Raw genomic sequence first — 26,213 nt, forward strand, 5'->3', positions numbered from 1 at the left:
TGTTTGATTTGAGTAATTTTATCATGTATATTCAATAGAAAGATACAATAGCAATGTCCTATTACTATAATAATACTTTTGAGTCTATAAATTTACAAATAAAAAACAATATAAGAAAATCTAACAACAAATCTAGAAATCTACTATAAATTACAAAAGAAAGTTCATGGTTCTGTTGCATACAAGCACTTTTCCAATCACTACTTTTTGATCCTTTAACTTGTACATCAATATTACCTATCTTATCTTCTAAAGTGAGATATTAGTCAAGCACCAACGGTTAAATAAAATAACATAGAGTATATGTTGTTACATTGATAATCATATGTATTAAATAAGAAATAAAAGTATCACTTTGAGTATCTAAATGTTCTTTATGTTGAGCCAAAATTAAAATAGTCCCCAATTGTTAATTCATGAAATTCGATGTGAACGAAAGTTAAACAAATCTAAATTATACTAGCTATTTTGAAATAAACTTAAAATTAAATTTTATAGGACATAACTTTTGAAAGTTGATCCACAAACTCATCTTTTTGAATTAATTAATTAAGGTTTATTATTATATATATATATATATATATATAAAAAAAGACCACAATCAATTTTGTCTCAATGTCATTGCTTCAACTATGTTAGGAGTCAAAATGTCTATATGGATCTAGTCTAAGCTAGGATTTTCAATTTTTAATTTTTTTCATAAATTCTGTTTTTAATTTTTTCGTGAACCGCTTAATTCAGCGGTTTGGTTCGATTTTAAACCGAACCAAGTAGAAATAATTAATTCAAAAAATTTTTAAATCATTTGGTTCGGTTTTTATTGTCCAAACCGCACCAAACAGGTCGGTCTTCTTGATCCTTCATTTAATTTAAAAGTCTTACTAACAAACAATTAATGAAGAAAAGTGGGATCTAATTGTGCGCGCCGTATTGTAATACACTCGTTAATTACAACTTTACCACTGTCGGTGCGTGTCGTCATTTCATGGAGAGCAATGGTCACCAATTACATGACACCATGACTTTCATCACTTTCATCACCCGTACGGCCTAATCCGACCCTCCACGTAGCTCTTATTTCCGCGTGTCATCATCGAATCCCGTGTGCGCAATATACCCTCCGTATAGTTAAATAATCATCCTATCAATCAAAAAACCACGCTGCTTTTTGACAATCCCTCAATCGCACAGTCTGAAGAATCTACTAATTCCAGCTCACTCACAGCACATCTCATTTAGAAAGAGAGGGAAACAGAGAGATGTGTTCATCTCTGTTGCTTCTCTTGTCTGATTCGTCTCGAAGGTAAGTCAAGTTTGTTCCTTCGTTACTTGAAAGATCTCAAACCAGATCTAAAACCCTTGAAAGTTTCTTCCTTGTTTTAGTTTTTTAATCAGTTTTTTGCAATTTTCTTATCTGGGTCATTTTGTTTTTAGTTGAAGTTACTAGATTTAGTTCAAAGTTGGAATTTTTGGTTCAGCGACAATGTTGGGTCGGTCTACACTGTCAAGAACTGCAAGTTTTAGGCCAGAAAACCTAGGCCAAAATGCACTAGCGATGATAGGCAATCTTTGCTTCACTATGTTTGTGCTAGGAGTGTTAATCTTCACTATTATTGCTGCCACATATGAACCTGAGGATCCACTCTTTCATCCATCGGCAAAGATCACCTCATTTTTAACATCACAATCGAATGCGACTTTTAAATCTGATGACACTGTTGTTAAAACCGGTGAGGATTTCATGGCCCTGAACCAAACTGTGGTTGCTACGTTTATTAATGCAACTGATGTGGAGTATAAGGAGGAGAGTGTAACAGAAACGGTGCCCAATTGTGAGGGAAATGTGGATAGTCCTATTGATTGTACTGACCCGGAAGTGTTTCATTTATTGATGAGTAAGGCAATAGATCATTTTAAAGACATACACTTTTATCGTTTTGGAAAGGCAGTTCGTGGGGATAGTGATAATGCTTGTGATATGGCGTGGCGGTTTAGGCCTAAGGAAGGGAAGACAGCTGCCTTCTATAAGGATTACAGGAGGTTTACAATTACTAGGTCAGCGAATTGTACACTTAGCGTGGTGAGTATTGGGAATTACCACTCGGGTGTGAATGCTAGGAAAAAGAGGAAGAGGAATCAGAAGCCTGGATTCGAGAAAATGCCAGTGAAGGATAATGCAGGTTTGCTGGTTGTTGGGGAAGCTGTTAATGATACTCTTCCTGTAATCGAGTCAGAGAATTCATTTAGCCGTGGGAGATACTTGATCTATATGGGTGGCGGAGACAGGTGCAAGAGTATGAATCATTTCTTGTGGAGCTTCTTGTGTGCTTTAGGTGAAGCACAGTACTTGAACCGAACATTGGTTATGGATTTGACAATATGTTTGAATTCAATGTATACTTCATCAAATCAAGATGAGGAAGGGAAAGATTTTAGGTTTTACTTTGATTTTGAGCATTTGAAGGAAGCAGCATCGGTTTTGGACAAGGAACAGTTTTGGTCTGATTGGAATAAGTGGCAGAAGAAAGATGGGTTGAATCTTTATCTTGTGGAGGATTTTCGCGTTACGCCAATGAAGCTTTCTGAGGTGAAAGATTCTTTGATTATGAGGAAGTTTGGATCTGTTGAGCCAGATAATTACTGGTACAGGGTCTGTGAAGGAGAAACCGAATCTGTTGTTCAAAGGCCATGGCATCTGCTCTGGAAGTCAAGAAGACTGTTGGATATAGTTTCTGCAATTGCATCAAGGTTGAATTGGGATTATGATGCAGTTCACGTTGAGAGAGGAGAGAAGGCTAGGAACAAAGAGCTCTGGCCAAATCTTGACGCAGATACTTCCCCTGATGCACTTATCTCAACTTTGGCAGACAAGATTGAAAACGGAAGGAATGTCTATATTGCAACTAATGAACCAGACACATCCTTCTTCAACCCTTTGAAAGACAAGTATTCCACCCATTTTCTTGATGAGTACAAGGATCTTTGGGATGAGAACAGCGAGTGGTATTCTGAAACAATGAGGCTTAACAAAGGAGCTGCAGTTGAGTTTGACGGCTACATGAGGGCATCAGTGGATACAGAAGTATTCTTGAGAGGGAAAAAGCAGATTGAAACTTTCAATGATCTCACTAACGACTGTAAGGATGGTATTAATACGTGCAATGCAGCTTCCAGTTAGTCCTTAAACCTTCTTATACATGAGGTTCGAAACTCCAGTGTTACTTCATTGGGGTATATCCACTTGTACTTTTATTTGTTATGTTGTTTTCTAGAAACTGCAAGCTTTGTTTCATACTTTTTGAAATTGAGTAGCAATATCACCGAGTTTTTATGAGTTGTGTTCGATTCAGTTTTTATATTCATCCAGACTCTTGTCAATGCACAATTTGCTCCCAAAATTGCTTGTTCTTAATCAGATACCTAGCAAGATGGACTTTTTTCTTTAACTGAAGATCATAAATAATCTAATTGTTAATCATGGTTTATGTACTCACAGAATCAGAAGCAAAACGATAATACTGCCCACTACAAAAACTAGACAAAGTATTCATGGGAACTCAAATTGTGATTCCAAAATGACGCAAAGTTTTAAGGGGGCTACAGATGTTCGACATTCTTGTATTTTTATTTTTATTTTTTCGTTTCTAATTCCCACAATCATTATTTGGGAAAGGGGAAAAAAAATTACCGAAAACAAAATTGCTGGCCCAAGCACATGATGCCTAATCTTCAAGGTGTAGAGGAACTATATAGGTGAAATATACAGTTTCTGCTCATCCCCTTCGGGCTTGCTCTTTAAGATACATGGCTTCTGTATTATGGATGATCCACTTCTTGGCCACTAGCATGTCTCCGGGACTCTTGAGTATGTACCTTTGGAGAAAGGATCGAATATCTTTTCCCAAAAGATTATCAACCAGTTCTGTAAATAGAGAATCAGGAAGCTGACCCATTTTTCAAATGCCCACCGTTCTCCTTCTCCTCCAATATAAACCTTCCAAAGAAAACAGGTAAATCTTTTTCTCTTCATTTTTCAAATTTCATTTCCTTCCCGATTTCAGCTTTTTGATAGGAACAAGAGTTACTTTTTTGCCCGACTTATTAGCTCTCGCCTCTGCCGATCGGAGCAAAGAAATAGCAACTTGATGCTGATTTTCACTTGCCTTGTCATCAGTATATGGTATCACTTCAAATGCTCCACGAGTGAAGCCCCTAGCCACCTGAGGTAATTTAGTTTCAAATTATCAGCAATCAGCATTGCAATATGTTAACTCAGTATATTTCCACTATGCCAAATCTTCTGTCAGCATTCTATGATATAAGAAAATATAAATTTAGCTCATTTGTTGTACCTTCAAAAGAATCCAAGCTTTGAGGGAACTACTTAAGACTGCAAGTCTTGTCCTTTTCCCTGAAGTTAAATAGTTACACATGTGATGATCCACCCGCAGAATAAATCTTGGCCAGGACTTGGGATTTTCAGGGTCTGCTTTCTGCTCCATCATTGCCTAATACAGAGGAAAATAAATAAACATTTATTATTTCAATACATAAAGATTAAAGGGTAGACTACTAATCACAACTCACAAGAAAATGGGAGAGAGTTACAAAACACAGCATGTCTTCTGAAAATATATGTTTATTTGGAGACATATCAATGGGATAAGTCAGTGAAGCTCTCAATCCCAGCTTCATAGGCATGTTTTCTATCAGGAGGACGGAAGCTACTCTACAGGAAAGTAATTGAGGAAAAGGATATCTATGAAATAGATTTTCAATCTTCCAACTTCAGATGCTTCCTCCTTTTTGGAATGTGTCTGATAAAGTAAAATGTACTTTGATTATAAGATTTACTTACAAGCAACCGACTAATTTCTTGCTCAATTTTTGAGAACGAGGTCTCTAAAGCTTCAACTCTCCCGGTACCCTGACAGCAAGTGCATGGTTCACTAATCATAAATGTAACACTGGGTCGAACCTGCCAAACACGATGCCATCTAGATGTAAAACAAAATCTTGTGAATTCAACTAACAACACTAAATATTGTCATAATTCAAATTCAAAATACTTTTTGTTACATTTTAAATTGCAATGGTTGTCTATATATCAAAAGTTCTTGATGTCAATTGCAACAAGGCTTTAGCTGCATCTTTCCTTCATTAGCATTTCATCAGCCCCAGAAGATGCACAAAAGCTAAATAGCAAAGGGAAAATTGACCATTGGAAAACCATACCCTCTTCCTTGTTATTTCCATCAGTCCATGTCTAGACAGTTCAGAGACTTTCACCATTGACCGATCTCTCTCAACAGCTTTCTTGACTTCTTCATAGACCAATCTCTTATTTGCTGAAAAATATAGAGCCAAAAAAGAACATCAATGAGACATTACACAATTAGTATGGTAATCACTGCGACCATCCTAACTCTCATAAGTGCCCATTTCCTGTGTCATAATTTGATAAACACTCTCATTAAAGCTGATTACAAAGTTTTCTAGTCATTTATCATTCTGAATTGTCCTTTTGGGAAGAACTACAATAGGTTTTGGGTGAAATCAAGCAACATTGAGCCAGAATGTACAGGTGCCAGAACAAAATCCAGTTACTCATTTACAAAATTTTCTAAAAGTTGACATTGCAATCCAAACGTTCTCCATCCGCCATCCTGGCCACTCCAGGACAGGGGGGAGCGAGAGAGGGGGAGAGAAACCAACTTACAGTCATCAGCCATATCAATAAAATCTACAACAATGATGCCACCAATATCTCTTAGCCGTAACTCCCTTGCAATCTGAAACACAAATTTCAATTAACATGCTAGCACTACCAACATGGCCTATGCATAAAAAAGGTGATCACAATGAAGTGAATAACATACTTGTTTTGCAGCTGCCAGGTTGACATCTAGAATAGCCTTCTCTTTTGATGACCCATGACCAAACATCCCATGCCCTCCATTCACATCAATGGAGACTAAAGCCTCAGTTTGTTCAATCACCAGAGAACCTCCATTTGGAAGTGGGACCCTAGAAGGCAAGAAATGTAACTGGCATCATGAAAAACTCTTCAAAAGAGATTCTTATTGTATTTACAATTTCAGGATTTAATGTAGAATCTGGCCACTTAAAACAGCAACGGAACAATGTCTACTGTCGACATAACATGACAACTCAGAGATAATTACTATCAACAATCCTCACCTTTTGCTAAGCATATTGTTGATTTCTTCTTCGATATTAAATTTATCAAAGAGGGGAATTCTCTTATCATATAACTCAACTCGATCACAAAGATCAGGAGCAATATCCTGAAGGTAACTGGTAACCTGAAATATAACAGAAAAAAGAAATTGATTTTGTTAATTTTCATAGAAAAATAAATGAGACAAGAAATTTACTTTAAAATCTTTAGAACTTTTTTTTTCTTTTCCTCCCTCTTTCCTCTCTGTTAACCTAATTACTTATTGCTTATAAAGTAGAGAAAAGCTACCAATTTTTCTTTTCTTTTCTTTTTTTTCCTTTTTTTTTAATGACAGTAAATGTCTGAAACTCTTATCAACACTTCTTCTCGGGTCTCGGCTCATAATGAAGATTGAAGAGGAATCAGACATATTAGGCCAAAAAAAAAGAAAAAAGGGTTTCCACTAACATGACATTTAGAATCCTTCTCACTAATCCTCCCAATGCTTGGCCAGGCCAGGCTTCCAATAAAACTACCAAGCATTTATATGTCTAATAAGATAACTACGGGGCATTTATATGTCTCTGTCTATGAGTTATTAGAATAACATGCTAAGTATTGCTCAGTCCCTCTAGAAAGGGACAAATACACACGTAAGCACAATCTTGCTTGTTCAGCACCACAATATCATTTGATATTCAGCTGGTGAAATACCTCATGATAAGTCCTCGGAGAGTCAACCACCATCTTCTTAACCTGAAGGTAAAATGCAGAAAAAGCATGACATTAGGAGATCACAATGTGTTAGACCCATGAAAACTTATGTTAGGCACAAATATAAAGGGGCAGGGGCTGTTTAGTAATTTTAGGGGCAGAGGCAATTTAGTAACTTTATTATTAATTGGGGTTCAGCTATAAATAAGAGATTATGGAGTCACTTAGGGTTTATGTTGAATTTTATCTGGTATTAAGAACCATTAGGAGTTTTGGGAGAGATTGACCTACCTCTCGAATTGTATGTCAGGATTGATTGTTTGTTTTCTTTTGATTTAATCAATAAAAGTCTGCCCTAAGTTAGCCCTAAGTCCTATCACAATGGGGTGGAAAATCATTACATGAAATTGTCATGATAAGAGAATATGGGGAGAGGCAAAGAAAAAGGTGAAATAGGACATAATATTTGTCTTTTAGTCACCTTCTCATTAAAATAATCCTGGACAATGGAAAGTGTTTGACCCATTGCCCTATGTAGCAGAATGGGAACAGCCCCCTCCACACCTTCATCTGCTGCAAGGGCAGCTGATTTAGCATGTTCCATTATGTTTTTCCAAGTTGAAAGCAAACCTTCCAAATCCTTCTGCAGTTCCTCTAACGAATGGCCAGCAGCAACAGTTCTTATGGTTAAACCAAAACCTTCAGGCTGCAAAGTTTTTGCAATGACTTTCAAGCGCGTTCGCTCAACACCAGTTATTTTTCTGGAGACACCAATTCGATCGCAGCTAGTAATTAATATCTGAAAGCCAGGAAATTAGATCAGCAAAATTTAAGACAAAGATTAGCCAGCAACTGCGAGAGAGAGAATTTAGTAAGTAATACAGGTGCAACAGAAAACATACCCAGAACCTGCTTCTTAATTTTGGATAAGCAGTCAATGTAGGACCTTTTGTACCCAATCCCTCTTTCACAACTTGTACAATAACTTTGGTTCCCTTCTGAACTTGCAACCATGTTTTTTCATCAGGTGTATGCTTAGAATCTTTCGTACCTTGAGGATGAGATGTGTGAGAGTCATCAGGTACTTCTGATTTAGAGGAAAAGAAACCATTGCTTTCACCATCTAGATGGTGGTCTCCCTCTAAGAAGTCCTCAAAATCAGCTTCTGGTTCACCATCATCAATGATACTACCATTCACATTCTTAAGAACTTCTGAAACATCAAAATCATCACCATCATGTTCCTCATCATCGTTGTGCTCAAATTGTACTAAATCATCCTGAGAGTCAGCTTCTGCAACATCCTCAGTATTGTGTGATGTCGAGTCATTGTCATAGGTCACCGCATGCTCTTCAAGAGCTGCAGATGCAGAACCGTTAACTTCTTGTTTCTTTGTCCGACAACGAAATGGAGGGAATATGAATGGTTCCCTGTAATGTTTTATGTCCATGAGAGAAGGTCTAGAGTTTCCAATATTTACAAAAGCACCGCCCATATTCGGAACAAGTTTTGTGACTACCCCTAGATATACACTATCACACTGCACATTACTTTTAACTGGTTCGAGTAATAATTCAACCAGTTTCTCATCTTCCAATACAGCAATCCTTTGCATGGTACATATTGAAGAATTGATCAGTATAACAGTCGAAACAAAGTTATCCTTTGAAATTAAACTCCCTTTTTCAGGCAACAAGCTCTCAGTATCTTGAAATTTCTGATTATCACTATCCAATATCATCGCCTCATCTTTCTCATTATTACTTTTCTCTGGCATATCAGGCTTTACTGTATCTTCATATACAAGAAGGATTGGAGATGATTGGAATAACCAAGGTTCCTCAATAGGCTGGTCTCTTTCAGATAATGCCATATCAAAATTTGAAACCTCATGTGTAGCAGTTTTACCATCATCATAAGAGTACAATTGATCCGCATGTGTGAGATCATTCCAGAATGGCTCTGATTCTGTAGAATCACTTTCAAGATGTTTCACAATCTCATCATCTGTCAAACCACTGGAAGTGTTTAAGTGTTCAGAAACATTATAATGGCAGAAGTTTCGTGTACAAGAGTGCCAAGAAAGATATAATACCTGTTTCTGGAACTGAGATTGGAGATTTTACAGGAATATATGTCTCCTCTATCCATGAATCCCATATATGAGTTGGAGAATTTTTGGTATTAAACCTCATCCATGAATCTCTCACCAGAATTTTTCTATCTTGATTGAAAGGAACTAACAAAGAAAATTCAGGCCCGCCTCTCCAGATAATGTCACCAGAAGACCATGTTTCTCCTTTCATGAAAAAATTATACTTGAAATTTACACCACAAGCGATCTGCCAAGCACAAATTATTGATTAGGGCACTTATATGGAATTATGGAAACTTTGACTTTTCATTTTTCAGAGCTGGGTAAGTACCTTGACTTCAGCCTTCCACAAATTTTCATGCTCAGTCGGAGACATTAGGATAGCCATATCTGGATCCCAGCAACCTAAGACACTGGGATCACCAGTAATGTACAGAAGCTGACCGGCTTCCAGATCAGCCTCCACAGTCCAAACTATTTCACATAGCCCTTGAATAGCACTAGCTGACTTGCCTGAGAAAATCAAATAAGGTAGATTCATCAGCCATTCTAAGAAAATATAAAACTACTTCCAGCAAGGAGCCTGTGAAGCACTAAAAGTTTCAAAGAAAAATGTGTCTCGTGATATTAACAATTTTACTAATTAATTCAAAATCTCACCAGTAAGAGGTACAATAAGTTATATGTAAGGCATTGTATTACCTCTATTAGCAGACATTATAGGGGATTTTATGAGCGAATTACGATTCCTGATACGGAACGCGAACCTGAACATATTCCTATGAGGTATTTGACGAGATATATACCTGCTTCAGTTGTAGAAAGAATTAGCACTTGAAGAACTTGTGGTGACAGTGGTACCACACAAGAAACCCACAAGCTTAAATCTCAATACTGCAATTAAGAGCAAGATTTGTAGCCACTTCTAACATGCAACATAGGCCATATTTATTGATTTAACTGCTAAAACTACCATTTAGTTCTTATTTGACAGATATTGAAGCTAATTATTGAGGAAGAGCAAACTTTCTAGATAAAACACAATGTAAACAACTTAAAAAGAACAAGATTATTAAATAAATAAATAAACTTTAGAGAGCCCCATAAATGAATCAATCAACAGCAAACTACAACTGCCTGCCTCTATTTTGCAACGAAAACCAAAATTGAAAGAGCAAGATTGTGAAACGTTAATGGCAAGCCAATAAAGATTATTTCTCCTAATATGAAACAGCACAGAGACAAACAATCTTTATACAAGAACAAGCAAAGAATACGGTATCGTTTCCAGAACATACGGTGAGAGGAACCTGTTGAAAGAGCCAAGAAACCAGGTGGGGCTGCGGCCGGAGAGGAGACAGTGCCGTTCCATGAGGCTGTAATGGAGTTCAGTGGAGCATACAGAGTGAGCCATAAAGGGTTGCCCTTGTTTGGTAAATACGCAGTGGCAGTGGTGGTAATTTAGACATTTGAAGGAAGGGGTGAATGAGCTTGAAATGAGAGAGCAAGTTTGGATAAAAGAAGAAGATAGGATCGTTTCTTTTCATTTGGCCTGGGCCTTGGCGCCTTGTGTTGTGTGTTTTCCCTTAAATTTTTTTCTTCTTCATTTGAAAAATAAAAAATTAATAATTAGAACAGCCTTTGGTTTTAATAATAAATAAATAAAATTGAAAAGTTTGTGATTGAAAATAGTATTGTGTGTGCTCTTATGTTGAAGGTTTTAATTATCACTTTTCATCTATTTAATTTTATTTTATGTGTACCAAAATTTATTTTGTGATAAAATTTCTAGTTAAGATTTCAACTTTGTATGGAGTTTTTAGGTTTTGTCTAAAAGGTTTCAAACTTTGTGCTCTGTATGTGAGCTTTTATATGTGGCGTGTGTTAGCTAAGATTAACTTAAAAAAAAAAAAAATTCTCGGTTTATTAAAGTAAGGACCAAAGTTTTATTTAGTATAACTTTTCAAGTTGAATTTATTTAAGTAAAAGTTTTACTAATACAACTTATACAAATAAATTTTTTATTGAAAATACTTTAGTTGTCTGGTTATTAGTAGGATTTTTTTTATTGAATATTGTAAAATTACTTTAATAGATTAGTTTTTTAAAGTTATATTACAAAAAAAAATTATGAAATAAAATAAAGGTATTTTAGATAATTTAACTCTCTCAATAAATTCTACAACCTCTACTTCTAAAAGTAAAAAATTTAAACTTTTACTAATAGATGTATAATAGTTTATTTAATTTCCAAAAGCTTTACTCAAATACAACTAAAATTTTTGATAAAAACTTATAAATTAAATAGCACTTTTTATGAGATTAAATAAGTACTTTTGACCATCAGATAAATAATACCAAACTTCCAATAAATTAAAAGACTCTAATGTAGTTTTGTCTGTTTAACTTTAGCATACTAGAGTTTTTATTTATTTTTAATCTTTTAATTCATTAAAAGTGTTAGAAGAATACCCTTTTTTTAACCTAATTTTATGTTATGTCCATATTCATTTTACACTGTTTGTCATTCAATAAATTGATCTGCAAATTACAAAAAGTTAAAACAAGTAGATAACAAAACAAGTAGACACGCTTGCCCTTCTATCCTTGATACAAGGACCAGACAAGCTGAATCATATACCCATATGAGGCAAAAAAAGGGGTATGGCCACCAACAATTGTTTTAGGCACCAAGCTTCACTTTACTTCCTTCAATAGATTCTATTTATCTCCAGGCATACAATAAGGCAATAAGCAACCTTGCAAAATAAAGTCCCATTTGCAATGAACTGCTTAAGATAGAGAAACCGGGAATCAAGGAGCGTGTTTACATTTTTCCAATCAGTTTCCGTCGGCTTAGTTGCACCCTTCACATTTTTCTTTGTTTGGGTAATAATGACCTTGGAATGGAGGTTGACATATGACCAAACTAAAATCAAGACAAAATTTTCTCCTCCAATTTTGTGTTCGCTGACGACAGAACAAGAGAATGCAAAGAACAAAAGAACCATGCAACACATTGGCGTGTGGGGTCTTCATCAAGTTAATCAATTGATTTTGCCTGTCTTTGATGCCTTTACATTGGACCCTTTTCGAAACAATAGCTTTAATGATAGGATCAACTTCTTAATTGTGAGCCATAAGAGAGGCCAACCAAATCTACAGCTAGATTCAACTTTTGTGACCAAAGGTTGTTTCTTCCACACACAAATAAGAATCATATATGTTCTTGTCAAATGCTTGTTTGGTAAACTCAAGTAAAATTCAAACTTCTTTTTGAGCAATTCTAGCATGGAAACTAGAAAGCATCATCAACTTCTCCATATTCAGTCACATACAACTCATTAAAGATGGAAACCAAAGTCACTAATATGAACTTTAAAGAAAGCTGAAGATCAAAAAGTCAGATTATATGCCATAAAACAACCAGAAACCTCACAATATTTACAACAGAATTTTGGTTTTCTCAACAAGCCTTCAAAAGGACTCGAGATTTAACTCACACATAGAAGGCGTGTAAACAACACTACACTCCGGCCGATGCATTAGTAAATACCTGTACACTACATGCTGTACATAGAAGTCTCCTCAACTAGACAAGCTCATAAAACACTCTCACCAGAAGCAAGAGGGATCGTCTTCAAACTCAGGAATTAGAGGTGTCCTGCAAAGCGGGCACGTAACATTCAAATAGTCCAGCCACTTCTCCAAGCACACTTTATGAAACAAATGTCCACAAGACAAGTTATTGATATCAGATTGAGGCTCAAACTCGGTCAAACACACAGAACAGTCATGCTCTGCATCTTCACAATGGAGCAATGTTTCATACTTGATTGCAGGGTTCTGGTTTCGGAACTCCTCAACATAGCTAAGGGGAGGACTTAAATTTACATCATATGGCTCTGCGGAGACAACTTGAGGTGATGCGAAATATGAATACGGTGGCGATGATGAGTCTGCAAGCTGGAAACCGACAACCTTGAGTATTGATCTGAATATGCCTTTGACGATTGAGATTGACATAGCAGTGTTCATTAGAATCAAGCATAGCATTCCTTCTGATGCGGACGGCATACTAGCGAGGCCCATGTTTTCGAATTAAAATTTTAAATTTACAGATACCCAATTTTGTACTAAATTTGAGATACTGAATCAGAAATCAAGCAAAATCTTGTGACTGCTTCCTTGATATCTGAAAGACAGCAAAAAGGGTCATTAGAAAATCAAACACACACAATCACTAAATGGGCAACTAAATAAAAACCATCAGAGAAACTTTTAAAATTACCTGAGAAGCGAAAATTTTTAAAAAGGAAAAATGATGACTGCAGAATCCTGAAAAAGAGCCAAAAGAAGATAGCAATTCCAACCTGCAACAAACCAACATCAAACAATATAAGCTACCTTCGAAGGAATAAAAGAAAGCTCATAAAATTCCCAGAACCCCAGCTGAGAAATCATCTTATCAGAAATCCAAATGATCCAACCCATGATCATAAAATCCGAGGCATCAAAACAACACTGCAGCTAATAAAAGAAATAAAAATAATCACTTTCACAATAAAATCATAATCATGATCCAACGTTTCTAAGAAGAATATAAAATATGGGACAGAATTGGAAATGCCCTCGTGAAAAATACAAAAAAAGATCATCATCATCACAAAACATGGAATAAAAACTGACATCTTTAACATGATACCAAATCAAGATGCCAAATTTCTATCAAATATTGAAATAAGAGATCTATCAATTAACAACAAACACAACTTTTCACCGAGCAAATGAATGAAAAAAAAAAAAAATAATAATAATAACAAATGAGCATTTCAAAACAAACCCAGAAAAGAACAGAAACAAATTGAGCAAGGAGACTCACCCAAAGTTGGGGTCGATGATGAAATATCAAGAACCGTTTAATAAGATTAGGACGAGCTGAAATTTCTTAGTCTATCTAAAAGACTAAGAACACTATCTCATGTGCAAGTAGTTGTTTAACGTTTTGAATTGATAATGGCTTGCTTGCAGGTCTCTCCTTAGCCTCCAGCATTTTAAATAGCAAGGAATATGGGCCCACTGGAAGCTCTTCTTAATGCTTTCGTTGGGTTAGCAAACTTAACCATGGTTAATATTTCCGTGTTTTCCGCTGACTGTTGTAGAAACCATGGTTACTTTATATCATCACCCTTCCTTCTTTCGTTTTCGTTTTCTTCTTCTTAGGCTTAGACTTTCCTTTTAGTCTTTGTGCAATATTCTTACGGTTTCTTGAACTTCGCTTCATTTTTCATCAACTTAAGGGATTGTGTGTTTTTGTAATCTCTCTTTTCATGATTATATGTGAAAACTCTAAAAAAAAATCCATTAAAAGAATGTTTTTGAATGGGTAATCCTTACAATTAAGATTCTCCTCGTTCGGGGCTTATATGAATTTTAGAAGATTTTATAATATGCGTTGTTCAAAATCCAACCAATCTCAACACAGTTAGATCATCAAAAAGGTTATCAAAATCAACGGAGTCTAATTATTTGATAATATTCAATTTGTAAGGTACTAATTGTAGGATATCATATTCATAACTCATGAGGAGTGTAATCAGAAAATTAAATTGGTGAGGGTAAAATACAAATACAAATACAAATACAAATGAAGAAGAATGAATATAATATAAAATTATAAAGTGCAGGAAAATTGAGAAAAAAATTTAAAATCCTATGATTTTAAAGTGTTAATTATGTATACACACACTCCTTATTTTTTCTTTTTTTTTTCATTTACCATTCATGATAAAATACATAAAAAAAGTATTCCCGATTTTTCCTTTCTTTTTACGCCCTGTAACTTTTCCTTTACAGGGGATGGGAATAATGGGAGGTTATAACTTAGTAGAATTTTAGTTACAAAATTTTTTAAGGTTGACTTAATTGTCCTTAATATAAGTAATATAAAGATAAATACATAATTAAGTGACGGAGCATGTCTATTTCAATTTCTTCGCGTTGATAAAGAGATTGATATAATTTCAAAATACTAACAAAAATACTAATATAATATGAGAATACGCATTCATTTTAAAATTCAAAACACTTGCATTCTCTTTAAATTTTTTTTCTTCTCTATGTAAATTTTAAATGCTCCAAATGATCCTTTCCTTAAATGCAACGATTTGGCAACTTCTCTACACTAATCATATGAATATTAATGTCCTCCCCCATCATCCAAATAAGCAACAAATCATGTATGTTTTAAGTGAAGAGGTAATTATTGCTGTAATTAGACAAAAAGAGAAAGGAGATAATCATGAGTATGATAGCATGAAAAATACAAAAAAATTAATGTCACAAAGCTCTAAACATGCATGAGAAGTTATAAAATATTTTGGTTTCAACAAGAAATTGTCCATACTAGCGAGTTATTATCTATCTCTATGTTTAAAGAAGAAATCATTATCTTTAATAACTTTTTAAAAAATATTATTTCATTCCATGTTAAATATTTAACGTTACATTGCATATATTTTTTACAATATACAAATAATTATTACTATGTGAAGACAAGTTACTTAAGATAGAATCTAAAAAACCTATAGTTTATTACAAAATGAGGTATATTTTTATTTATAACTAACTCTAATTGGGACTTAAACTTTTATAACTATGTAGAGATTATTCAAATATAGAGTAACATTGTAGAGATGTTTTAATGTATATGGACATATAAATTGAGATAGTAAAATCTCTTATAATAAGAGGATTGTGTCTCGAATCTCGCTTGTATATGCATGTAAATACTTGTGTCACTTTTTGAAATAAATTTTAAACCTAAATTTCATGTATTTAATTGCTCTAACGGGAGCAAATTCATAATTTAATGAAGCTAAAAAGAAAATGCTTTCTATATGTTTTGGACTAAATAACAACAGTCGCTCCCACCTATCCTATCCCTTAGTGGCTCCATGACCTTATAGTTGACAAACAATCATCAACCCTTTTACAAACTTCTACAAATAATCATTATAGAAATATGTTTTACGTGTGATTTTAGACCATTTGTTCTATTGATATTCAACTTTTTATCGTGGAGTTGGATGGCAGCTCACCTCATTTCGAATAAGGAATTATTTTAGTCTTCCCCGAAACTTGAGTAAGTTCCACTAAGAAATTAGTGTAGACATTAGAAATGAGTTGTTATAGATTTTATTTGAAAAAAAAGAAAAGACCCGTACAAATTGCTACCATCAAATGTCAATGCCAAAAAGAGAAAGGAAAATATACATGTATATCTAAAAAGGTCATCTGCTCGAGAGTCAAATCCAAATCATGGGTTGAAGAAGTAAATTAGAAACCCTTTAAGCTTAGTGGGTTGCTGCTTTATCTTCTCATTGTGAGAGAGAGATTCAAAGCCACTAATGAAGTGGCTTCAACCATTTTGATGTATTTGTTTGTCCTCTTCACAAGAGCATTCAATGAGATGCTAACTCTCACCGAACATATAAAAAAAATGACAAATTCAAAAATTCAATAGATATATATATATATATATATATATGCATGTCTTGGTGAAGATATGAATGAAATCACTTCATCATAGCAATCATGATGCATCACATCTTGCTTGTAAATTGACAAGTGTCATCTACGCTCTCATTAGCTGTCGCAGGCCTAGGCACTTTCACATTTGTCGCGTTCACTCGATGAAATCCCCACGCGGCGCTCTTGGATGCCCCACATGTGTGGCCATATGCGCACGTGTTAGCTCAACGTCACGCTATTTGCCGCGATGTACAACTGGGAACCCCGAAATCGATGCACATCCATCCACCTGGCATTAATAATGCAACAATTTTGTATTCTTGCGGGACGCGTGTCGGCGTGTGAACGGAGGAAACCCAACGAAGAGATGAGACAGTACCCTGGGCCTTTAGGGCACCCCCAGTCCCGAACATTACTATCCAGGTGGCATGTGTCTTCAAAAATGTCGTAATGTATGCACAAGAAGCCCCAGCAGAAATCATGACTCTCATGTCGTGTCCCATCAATTTTGGATGAAGCAATTTCCTTGGACTTACATATCTATCTATAAGATTCTTTTTATTTTTTTATTTTTTATTTTTTGGGTTTCTTTTTCATTGTTAATTAGGACATTTACTTAATAAAACTACTTAAAAATTAATAGGTCAAGACTCTTGAACAATTATAAAAATATAATTCAATTAAAATTATTCCAATTCATCATTCGTTCTGATTTTATGCATCAAAACGATTAGGTGCATATGGCATTAAGTGAGATTATTGATGAGGTGGGGTGCTTAATTAGTCTAACCCTTACCTAAATTATGACGACGAACGTTCTATTAAAAGTAAACAGTATCTATACCAAATTAATAGAGTGGAGTTGAATGGGATAATCTATAACAAGAGCATCATTGGCTGCATATGGTTTCTTTATCTCTCTCCCTCTCCCTTGATAATTACATCTCCCATCTTCTATACACACCATTGTTGCATATTCACGCATGCCTCATTTGCAAAGCACTAAACAAATTTAGAGGAGGGGGGGGGGGGGGGGGTGGGTTGACTGTTAGTTGAGGATAAGTAGCCACTCTTGTTGCCTAACAAACCTAAAAGGAATCCACCTAGATTAGCAAAAAGTTTATTTTATGTTATCTCTTCATCAAATTATGGTTTTTGGCTTGCCACAAGCATACCCCTTGTCTGGTTGTAAAATGACTCTTCAATTTATCACTGACAATTAAGCCAGCGAATCTGATTTTCTAAATTGAGTTACAAAAGGTAGGTTAGACGACTATGAGTTTGAAAGAGGGAAAAATAAGGTCAAAATTTCATGCTTTAAGAAGAAACAAATACATATCATAAAGAAAAAAACCAACTTTAATAAATATGCACGATTAGGTATTGAGTTTGATTGGGAATGTTGCTAATCTTTGCATTATGACAATGACAAACTTATATTGCCGAAACGTCCAATTAAGATTTTTTAATCATCTCTTTTTATAGTCAATTCTTTGAAGGAGCTGTCGTTGTGGTCGATAATGAAGCACAATTATCCCATAAAAATCTTGAATTAATTACATCATATACCACTATGGAATACCCGATAATGAATACAAACTAGAATACAATATGGATCATGTAGTCCAAACAACTCCATTCAAGTAATTATCAGATGCCTATGTTTGTATAATTCAAAAATCTATGCTTGTATAAGAACACATAAGGAAGCTGAGGAAAGATATTTAACATATATACATAATACATGGAGTAGTGACCGACCATATCCGAGTGACACGTGTTACTGAGTTTAGTTTCGAGTGAAGTACTTGATGTAGATTGTTGGGACTGCGTGACTGGGTACACAAAAACAAGACAAAAACACTTTACAACTACAATTACAGACGTGCATGTGCAGTCACGCAGTTTTGTTATACTGAATACAAGAAGAAAATAACGAGCACAAACAAAGATGTGCAGATTCATCTCACCATGCAAGCATGTATAATTGGTGTCTGTCGGCTCATCTGTCATATATGCTCCACAGACTTACGAGAAGAAGGCTGCAGGTTTCTCTAAATAATTGATGATGGTGATCATGAGTGAAATGTGAAAGATCAAAATTATAAAACACATATATCTTGAATACGTATAATTGGTGCAATAGAATTCTCTCATGATGTAAGATTATTTAGAGCCAAAAAAAATACAAAGGTGTGCATGTGTAGGGGCTAATCTCTGTCGCACGTATAAGTCTTCATGTTCTTTTAATACAGCCTAGCTAAGGTCCAGCGTCAAAAAAGTTAACATCCACTTATGGTAAGGATCCTCAATCCCTTTGGTACGACTTGAATACAAATTAATCACACACGTCACTAACGAATGTGCGACATAGCTGCAGGATTTTTAAAAGAGAGTTGATTAAGAGATGAGATGAGACTGGCTGGCTGGCTTGGTCATACCAATGAGTGGAGTCATAACATAGAAGACAAAGGAAATTATTGGACGATGGTTATTGACTCAAATAGGTGTTGACCGAGCAGGTGCGTGATTGACATCCATGTACATACATATATGTGAGCAATGTTGATAACAAGAGCAAGAATTGAAGGAGATAAAATTGTCCGAAAGTTAGAAGAAATAATTAAGAAACAGATAGAGAGAGAGAGAGGTACGTACGTGTCCAAATTTAAGTCCTATGAAAGCTCAGAGAGCTGCGTCCCTTAGCCCATGTGCATCTGCATTGAAGATGTATGAAAGGGAAATTAGAAAGAAAAGAAAATTTTTAATTAAAACTAATAAATAGGTAGGTTGAGAGAGGGAGGGGCAGGGCCATGCACTGAGTGGGGGAGGTCGCTGTGGTGTCTGCTGAAGTTCACGTGGTTAGCCACGAGCTGCCATGCATTTGTCAACTTCCATTGGCTCTCATTTTGGCTGCATGCATTGTGTCCTTGTCTCGACTCTGGGTCCATCAGTTTCTCTATTTATGTTGCTTTTTTATTTTTTCTTTCATTTTTGCTATTACTGGTTGACTGCTAGTTCTTTAATATCTCTATGCATTTATGCAACAACAACTCTATCTGTGCCTGCTTTCTGCAACTTGATTGATTTATGAGGTTATTTCAATGCATTGCATGTGTCGTAATTTTTATTGTTTAGTTGGTATAAGGTAGTAGGTAGCTCAATGATAATGGCTATATCTTATATCATGCGGGTATTACTAAATATTAAAGGTTTTAATTTGTTAATTATATATATATATATATATATATAAAGTGTAAATGAACTTGTGAATGGTAATTGAAAAAAAGAGAAGAAGAAGTATTTATTAATTGCTTCAATGAACTTCAATTATTCCTCTTCGGTTATATTTTGCCCCTTTTTCCCCCCTTTCGGATGAAGAGAAAATGGAACCGGATTCAACTTGAACCCAGACACCAACTGTTCAATTCGGCTCGGGATGAATTCGGTTGGGCCTGGGCTTTTTTTTCTTGGGTTGCGGATATAATTATGGAAATAAATATTAATAAACATATGTTTAAATGTAATTTTAAATAATAATTTTTATAAAGATGATAAAAAAAATTACATAATATCAAGTCATTAGGCATCATATTATCACCACAATTAAATTATCGCTACAACTATTTTATATTTTCTCTAATATTAAAGTTTTGATCTAGTAAGTTCATATTTCATTTGTATTTTTTATTATAAGATTAAAAAAAGTTTACATATAGTTATGTAAATTTTTTTTTTAACTTTGAACAATTTCATATAAAAATTAACCGTAACTTTTAAAATTAATTTCATAACCATAATTTTAATATTCAATATATTTATAGTTTTTTCTATAGTTATGGTGTTTATTGCATCAAGTTTAATATGCATTACATGCATATTATTTTTTTAATTTATCAAGATTATGTATTAGTATGAAATTTGTATCATATTTTATATAAAAAAATTATTAAATTTTTTATTTTATGTAATTTTACTTCTTTTAAAAAACATGTCTAAACATCATTAAATATATTAAAAATTTTATTTTTATTTTCGTTATTATACAATAAAATAATATATTTTTAACAAAAATTACTAAGGGTATGTACAGATATAACATAGTACAGTATAACATCTATAAATTAATAATGTTGTGACCATAGAAATTTATTAATTTAGAGAGATATTAATTAATCGATAAATTAATAATTTATTAATTTATAGAGTGTGTTCACAGTACAAATAACTAACATTTAATTGACTGAAAATTCATTGTATTTTACAAATATAATCAATAGAATTTAAATAAATTCATCAAATAAATAATGTATACTTGATTAAATAAATTCATGAATTTTACTAAATGCATTCAATGAACTAAACAAAATGTTAGTTATTAACTTGTATAAATTGAATTAGAACTAATCTAATGTATCTATCTACTTGATTAACTAAATTCATGTATTTACATAAATTTTATCTAAACGTATTCAAGGAACTAAACTTCATGAAGATTTAAACTTAGAGATGAGATTCAACTATATTTAAACTTTAAGAAAAAACAAGTTACAATAGACTCATATTTTAATAAATTGACATAATCAGTTACATTTGTAATTTCTATAATTATTAATTTATGATATAAATGGGACCACAAAGTTATATATGAGTTCTCAAAAAAATTATTATCTTATTAATTTATCGAAATTATTAATTTAGCTTCAGGGCCCAAGTCGGGACTGCAAAAAATTATTATATTATAGAGATTATTAATTTATTGAGTATTAATTTATAGAGGTTATACTGTAAAAGGAAAAAAAAAAAGAAAAAGAAATATACGTACAGATATAACAAAACACATTAACAGCATTGCTTCATTTCCTTCAAATCCCTAATTCCCCTTCTTTGCGATTTCACATTCGCACTCCACAACGGCACAAACCACATGCTGCTGCCGCTGTTGATTCGTTCAGTGCACCGGGTTAACCCGATCCGAACCTGAAATTTGTCTCAATTTCGGTTTGGTTTGGGTTAGCTTATGAAATCCGACCGGGTTGAAAACTGCAACCCAATCGGTTTTAATTTTGGTTCGTGTTCAACCCGAACTGAAATAAAAACTTGATCGGGTTAGCCTAAAAGGAAAAAAAAGAAGAGTCGGACTATTAGCACCCCTCTAAAATCCTATTGAAACCTCTCTTTCAATTATATTTAATTTAATACTAAAAATACCCTTTTTTCCTAAATGAACACTCTTTTCATTTATGAATTTTTCAGTTTTTAATATTTTCCTCACTCTTTCAGTTTTAATATTTGTATTTCTCTCTTCAAACTTTATTTATTATTTAATTTTTAAAGAAAAAAATCTTAAAAAAGTAAGACAAACATTATACTTAGAAAATAATAAATATTTTATGGGTCTAATACAATTTTATTCCACTTATAAATTGTTTGTTTAGCAATTGGTTTGAGAATCCTTAAAAAATTATTTGCAGTGGGATAAAATTTTATTTAGCTTATTTTTTCACTGTATTGTATCTTAATTAATTTATCATGTTTATTACAAGAATTTTGTTTTGGTTTAGAGGATTACTTCTTAAATTTAGATTATTTTACTGATAATAAAAGATATTTATATTGTGTAAGTAAAATAAAATTGAAGAGAGAAAGAAAATATAAATAGTTTAATTATATTTATATTCGTCTTTAAATATAATTGTAATAAAATAAGGGTTTTATAAGATTAATTGTAATATAATAAGGGTTTTATATGATTAATTAAGGGATGCCATTAGTCTAACTCAAAAAGAAATATACGAACAGATATAACAAAACGTATTAACAGCATTGCTTCCTTTCCTTCAAATCCCTAATTCCCCTTCTTCGCGATTTCACATTCGCGCTCCACAACGGCACAACCCACATGCTGCTGCCGCTGTCGATTCGTTCAGTGCACCGGCGTTGTAGCATTTAGTTGTTCCTCCTTCCTTGAGCCGATCTGGTTCCTCATTCAAGACTTCAAGCCACTGTCGTTTTGAGCCCATCTTGAGTCGTTCGCGTCTGATCCAACTACTGCCGTCACTGCCTCCGGCTTCATTCACCATCGTCAGCCACACAAGGTAAGGTTATACATTCGATTCCGAATGGTGCATGAATGGTTATTTGTAAATCATCTTCTTTTGGGCATGGGTAAGAGGCATTATAGGCACTGAAATTTTTCAATCTTCTTTTGTGTAATGGTTATTTGTAATTGTTGCTGATTCGGCTACTTAACATTGTAATTGTTGTTGTCTTGAGTGTTAATGGTGATGGGTTATTAATGTACTATATATGTTTTGTCATTTGGTATCATTTTTGCTTTTCGTTTTTGCACCTGGAGCTGGCCTGGAGTTTGATTTTGGAATTTTAGGTGGCTGCCTGGGTGGGATTTGATTCATTTTAGTAAGTTGTGACCCGAATTTGAATCCAAACTGTAATTTTAACCCGAATTTCGAACCCGAACCAAAACCCAATTTGCCCACCCCTACTCACAACAACCACCGCACAACAAAAACAACTTATTTAATAAGAACCCAAATTGTCCCTTGGCTTCTAACGAAATAGCTTATGTTGAAACCACCGTACAAAACGAGTCATTTTCCGATAATTACTTAAATATAGGATTTTTCAAACCGAATCAGCTTAGGACTTCTAAATTTAAATCAAATTTAGGAATTTTTCTACCCTAGTGTAACGATCTGAGCGGCGTCTGTTTGGGTTTGAGAACAAGACAGGACAGCGGCTTTACTTAACACAAACTTAAAACCCTAAACCCTAATTTTGCATTTTTCGCATTCAATAAAGTACCCAAGAATCAATTCTCTTTCAGTGCAGAACCTCTGCTTACTCAAACTCCAGTGTCCTCCGTTGCCGCTGTCGTAATCGTTGTGTGATATTAAAGGTGTGGAATGTAATCATCAATTTTCAATTAATTGATAGATATGAAAAAAATTAATTTTTTATGCATTTGTTTGTTTAAAATACAAATTGTTGAGTAGGGGTTGTTTAAATTTAGCATTTGAGATGAAAGTTCTTTTTTTTAATAATTTGTTTCAGTTGGGTTTTTAATGCCGTGGCAATTTTTGGCTGATTTTATAGTTTTTGATGCTGAAAATAGCTTCAAAGATAAAAATCAAGATGAAAAATATATTTTGCTCATTAAATTATGTTGTTAAAACAGCATTCTGAAGGATTTTGTCTATTTGGTTACTTTTTGATGGATTAGGTTCTACTAGGTTAAGAAGAAGCACACAATGGCTGAGGAAGTACATATGCCGGTTACGGAAAGCGGTCCGAGGAAAAGGAAGTCGAGTAAAAAGAAGGGAGGTAAGGGAAAAAAGAAATTGAAGGTGATGCCTGGATCTGGAGAGAGGGTTAAGATAAACAACAAAATGAGAAAGCTGTTTCGCAAGAGGGCTAGAGCTTACAATTCAGATGATGATGAGGCCGAGTCAGCCCCTGAGTTTAGAGGTGATAGTTCACTTTCTGTGAAAAATCAGGAAGTGGAAGGCAGGGGTTCATCTGATACTGAAAGGGAAGATGGAATGGATCTAGATGTGGAAAATGAAGAATTTTCTGATGATGAAGAAAATGGGGAAATTCAGCCGGGGATTGCCAATTTTGCTGAAGGTTCTAGGGCATTCAAGATGGCATTCAAGAGCATACTAAGGAAAAGTGTAGCTGATGATGCACTTGTAAGCTAGGTTGCTAGGTTCTAAGTGGTGATTCTCTCTGTTCTTGAGATAAATGGAACTCGTATGACTTTGTTGGCTCTGCAGGGTCCAGTATTATCAGCCCACAAGAAGCTTTTTGGGGAGAAGCTTGCCGAAGAGGAAGCTGAACGGAAGGTCAAGGGAGAGGCCAAGAAGGAAAGGCACTTGGTAAGACCAAAATTGCATTCAATAACAATAATACCCGATAAAATTTGAAAGTTTAACTTCTCCTTTCTATTAAAACTGGATTGATGCATTTTATTAAACTTCAAATGATATAGGCAGCAGAAAAGGGGCATGTGAAGCCTGCTAATTACTTAGACTCATGTGAAAAGTTTCTAATTGGTGTTGCCACGAAAGGAGGTACCAAAATTTTCTCTTTGCTTGATTAGATATGCGCGACAACCATATGTTTCTTTGGTAATTAATTGCATGTCTTATACTAACTTGTTTAACATCTACCATGCTTCTTCCTCGGGGTCTCAGTTGTCAAGTTGTTTAATGCTGTAAGTAGCTCTATGACAAAATTACCAACTTCCATTCCTTTTGAAATTATTATTTTTTATTAATGTTTTTTTGGGTTAGATTTTTGTTATGATCGTTAACTTAAAACTTGAACTTTGTTATGTGATCTTATGCAGGTAAACAAGGCACAACATGCTCAAAAGGGATTGAATCCTTCAAGGTCTAAAGATGAAAAATGTATGTTGAAATAATATGTATCTTTATTTGCACTTGTTCTTGTTTCTGTCTTGTAAATTCTGAGTGAATGTTGTCTGAATCTGCCAGTGCTAAAAAAGCGGAGGAAAGAAACATTCTTTTCTGAGTTGGGCAAGACATCAGTTTCCACTGCTGATGCTTGCGCTAAGGTTTGCTTTCTGCTTTTATCTTATGTTTGGGAGTCTGAGCCATAAGGGAGGAAAATATAAGACATAACCCTACAAAGAAGAGAAGAAAAGGAAGATGGTTGAACGATCTTTTTTCCTTCTGAATGTTTATAAGGGCTAAAAAAGAAAATTTGATTGAAGAAAAAGCGAATAGAAATTGTTTATAATCAGAATATCCAATTCAAGTCATTCAAGGTAAAGAAATAGTCTAAAAAATTATGATTTCACTATTATGGAAAAATAATCATGAAAAGTTATTTTGAAAATCATTTTTTTATGTGTCCAAATTCCATATCTTGTGGCCAAAAACCTATTCAGGTTTCAAGGACACCTTAGTAGCTTTTTCTCTGTTAATGTCATTTAGAGGAAATAAATCTGTGTCGACTCATGTGATCTCTAATTTTATCATTGCTGAAGTACTCACATGGCATGGGATTTCACCAAATATTTAGCTTCAATTCAGATCTTTGGTGCATTTTTGGTTGTGGATGCAGGGTCCTAATTCTTCAGGTACCGCAGATGGTGAAGGTCCTGCATGGGCTCCATTACGTGATAACTACATGCTAACAAGTTCCAAGTTGAAAGACTGGGATAAAATGCCAGTAAGATCATGAATAACATCGAGTGTTTGGTAATTGTTTTGTACATCAGGATGCTGTTGTGCATACGTTCTCATACTATTGGCTGTTTTTTCTCCTAATTTGTAAGCAGGATAGCACAGTAGCAGCCGATGAAACTGGAAGGTTGTCGGAGGAGGATGGTAGTTCTGATGATGATTGATTAATTGATGTGGCAATTGTAGTGGTTCATGTTTGTATCGACCACATTCCTCCGTAAAAGATGGAAGTGCGTAATTGACATGGACATACAAATTTTGTGTTTCTTCCTTACCTATTTACTTTTTGTGTTCAATGGACATTCTAAGGGCAGCAAAATCAACGGGCAACGGAAATTACCAAACCATGCCGAGGTTTCAAGGCTTGAGGTAATTTATAAATTATGTATGTAAGAGATCAAGATCAAATGAAAATGGAGCCTTTTACGCCAAAATTAGAGCATTTTTTTAAAAATC

At 34.3% G+C, this 26,213-nt stretch overlaps 4 protein-coding genes across 18 annotated transcripts; 2 read left to right on the forward strand and 2 right to left on the reverse strand.

Moving 5' to 3' along the window:
- Window positions 1-1,144: 1,144 nt before the first annotated feature.
- On the forward strand, window positions 1,145-3,343 carry LOC18052236. Its single transcript, XM_024192086.1, has 2 exons — window positions 1,145-1,303; window positions 1,435-3,343. The coding sequence occupies exon 2, from the start codon at window positions 1,484-1,486 to the stop codon at window positions 3,176-3,178; it is 1,695 nt and encodes a 564-aa protein (XP_024047854.1). The 5' UTR covers window positions 1,145-1,303; window positions 1,435-1,483; the 3' UTR covers window positions 3,179-3,343.
- A 183-nt stretch (window positions 3,344-3,526) lies between these two features.
- Window positions 3,527-10,582, reverse strand: LOC18051720 (ribonuclease E/G-like protein, chloroplastic). Of its 11 annotated transcripts, none has more exons than XM_024192081.1 (14): window positions 10,302-10,582; window positions 9,694-9,797; window positions 9,323-9,504; window positions 8,992-9,238; window positions 7,798-8,903; window positions 7,377-7,694; window positions 6,896-6,937; window positions 6,202-6,326; window positions 5,880-6,027; window positions 5,720-5,792; window positions 5,236-5,348; window positions 4,859-4,978; window positions 4,353-4,508; window positions 3,527-4,220 (listed from the first exon to the last, which is right to left on the reverse strand). In XM_024192081.1, the coding sequence occupies exons 1-14, from the start codon at window positions 10,403-10,405 to the stop codon at window positions 4,041-4,043; spliced, it is 3,018 nt and encodes a 1,005-aa protein (XP_024047849.1). In that variant the 5' UTR covers window positions 10,406-10,582; the 3' UTR covers window positions 3,527-4,040. The 11 variants fall into 11 exon arrangements, 7 of the variants coding, with proteins under 7 accessions (XP_024047849.1, XP_006447836.2, XP_024047848.1 ...); XM_006447773.2 differs by having other exon boundaries at window positions 10,290-10,582; XM_024192080.1 differs by having other exon boundaries at window positions 9,694-9,800; window positions 10,290-10,582.
- Window positions 10,583-12,368: 1,786 nt separating this feature from the next.
- On the reverse strand, window positions 12,369-14,034 carry LOC18051721 (probable E3 ubiquitin-protein ligase XERICO). 3 transcript variants are annotated; one of them, XM_006447775.2, is made up of 3 exons: window positions 13,874-14,034; window positions 13,283-13,364; window positions 12,369-13,186 (listed from the first exon to the last, which is right to left on the reverse strand). In XM_006447775.2, the coding sequence occupies exon 3, from the start codon at window positions 13,081-13,083 to the stop codon at window positions 12,607-12,609; it is 477 nt and encodes a 158-aa protein (XP_006447838.1). In that variant the 5' UTR covers window positions 13,084-13,186; window positions 13,283-13,364; window positions 13,874-14,034; the 3' UTR covers window positions 12,369-12,606. The 3 variants fall into 3 exon arrangements, with proteins under 3 accessions (XP_006447838.1, XP_006447842.1, XP_006447837.1); XM_006447779.2 differs by having other exon boundaries at window positions 13,283-13,515; XM_006447774.2 differs by having other exon boundaries at window positions 13,283-13,521.
- An 8,264-nt stretch (window positions 14,035-22,298) lies between these two features.
- On the forward strand, window positions 22,299-26,167 carry LOC18051722 (RRP15-like protein). Of its 3 annotated transcripts, none has more exons than XM_006447780.2 (9): window positions 22,299-22,622; window positions 23,768-24,236; window positions 24,321-24,422; window positions 24,536-24,617; window positions 24,741-24,760; window positions 24,896-24,956; window positions 25,044-25,123; window positions 25,636-25,743; window positions 25,850-26,167. In XM_006447780.2, the coding sequence occupies exons 2-9, from the start codon at window positions 23,796-23,798 to the stop codon at window positions 25,919-25,921; spliced, it is 966 nt and encodes a 321-aa protein (XP_006447843.2). In that variant the 5' UTR covers window positions 22,299-22,622; window positions 23,768-23,795; the 3' UTR covers window positions 25,922-26,167. The 3 variants fall into 3 exon arrangements, with proteins under 3 accessions (XP_006447843.2, XP_006447845.1, XP_024045937.1); XM_006447782.2 differs by having other exon boundaries at window positions 25,853-26,165; XM_024190169.1 differs by lacking the exon at window positions 22,299-22,622 and adding an exon at window positions 23,115-23,443.
- Window positions 26,168-26,213: the final 46 nt, after the last annotated feature.

The sequence above is a fragment of the Citrus clementina genome, unplaced genomic scaffold, assembly GCF_000493195.1.
Source record: "Citrus clementina cultivar Clemenules unplaced genomic scaffold, Citrus_clementina_v1.0 scaffold_2, whole genome shotgun sequence".
NCBI lineage: Eukaryota > Viridiplantae > Streptophyta > Magnoliopsida > Sapindales > Rutaceae > Citrus > Citrus x clementina.

Excerpts from the sequence above, each read along its gene's own strand:
- LOC18051720 (XM_024192080.1), bottom strand. The coding sequence starts at position 10,405 with ATGGCTCACTCTGTATGCTCCACTGAACTCCATTACAGCCTCATGGAA. Across the intron at positions 9,239-9,322 it reads TGTGGAAGGCTGAAGTCAAG|ATCGCTTGTGGTGTAAATTT; the intron begins GTACTTACCCAG and ends TGTGCTTGGCAG. Across the intron at positions 4,509-4,858 it reads AAGAAATTAGTCGGTTGCTT|GCAATGATGGAGCAGAAAGC; the intron begins GTAAGTAAATCT and ends CCTCTGTATTAG.
- LOC18052236 (XM_024192086.1), top strand. The coding sequence starts at position 1,484 with ATGTTGGGTCGGTCTACACTGTCAAGAACTGCAAGTTTTAGGCCAGAA.
- LOC18051721 (XM_006447775.2), bottom strand. The coding sequence starts at position 13,083 with ATGGGCCTCGCTAGTATGCCGTCCGCATCAGAAGGAATGCTATGCTTG.
- LOC18051722 (XM_006447780.2), top strand. The coding sequence starts at position 23,796 with ATGGCTGAGGAAGTACATATGCCGGTTACGGAAAGCGGTCCGAGGAAA. Across the intron at positions 24,618-24,740 it reads TGGTGTTGCCACGAAAGGAG|TTGTCAAGTTGTTTAATGCT; the intron begins GTACCAAAATTT and ends TCGGGGTCTCAG. Across the intron at positions 25,124-25,635 it reads CTGCTGATGCTTGCGCTAAG|GGTCCTAATTCTTCAGGTAC; the intron begins GTTTGCTTTCTG and ends TTGTGGATGCAG.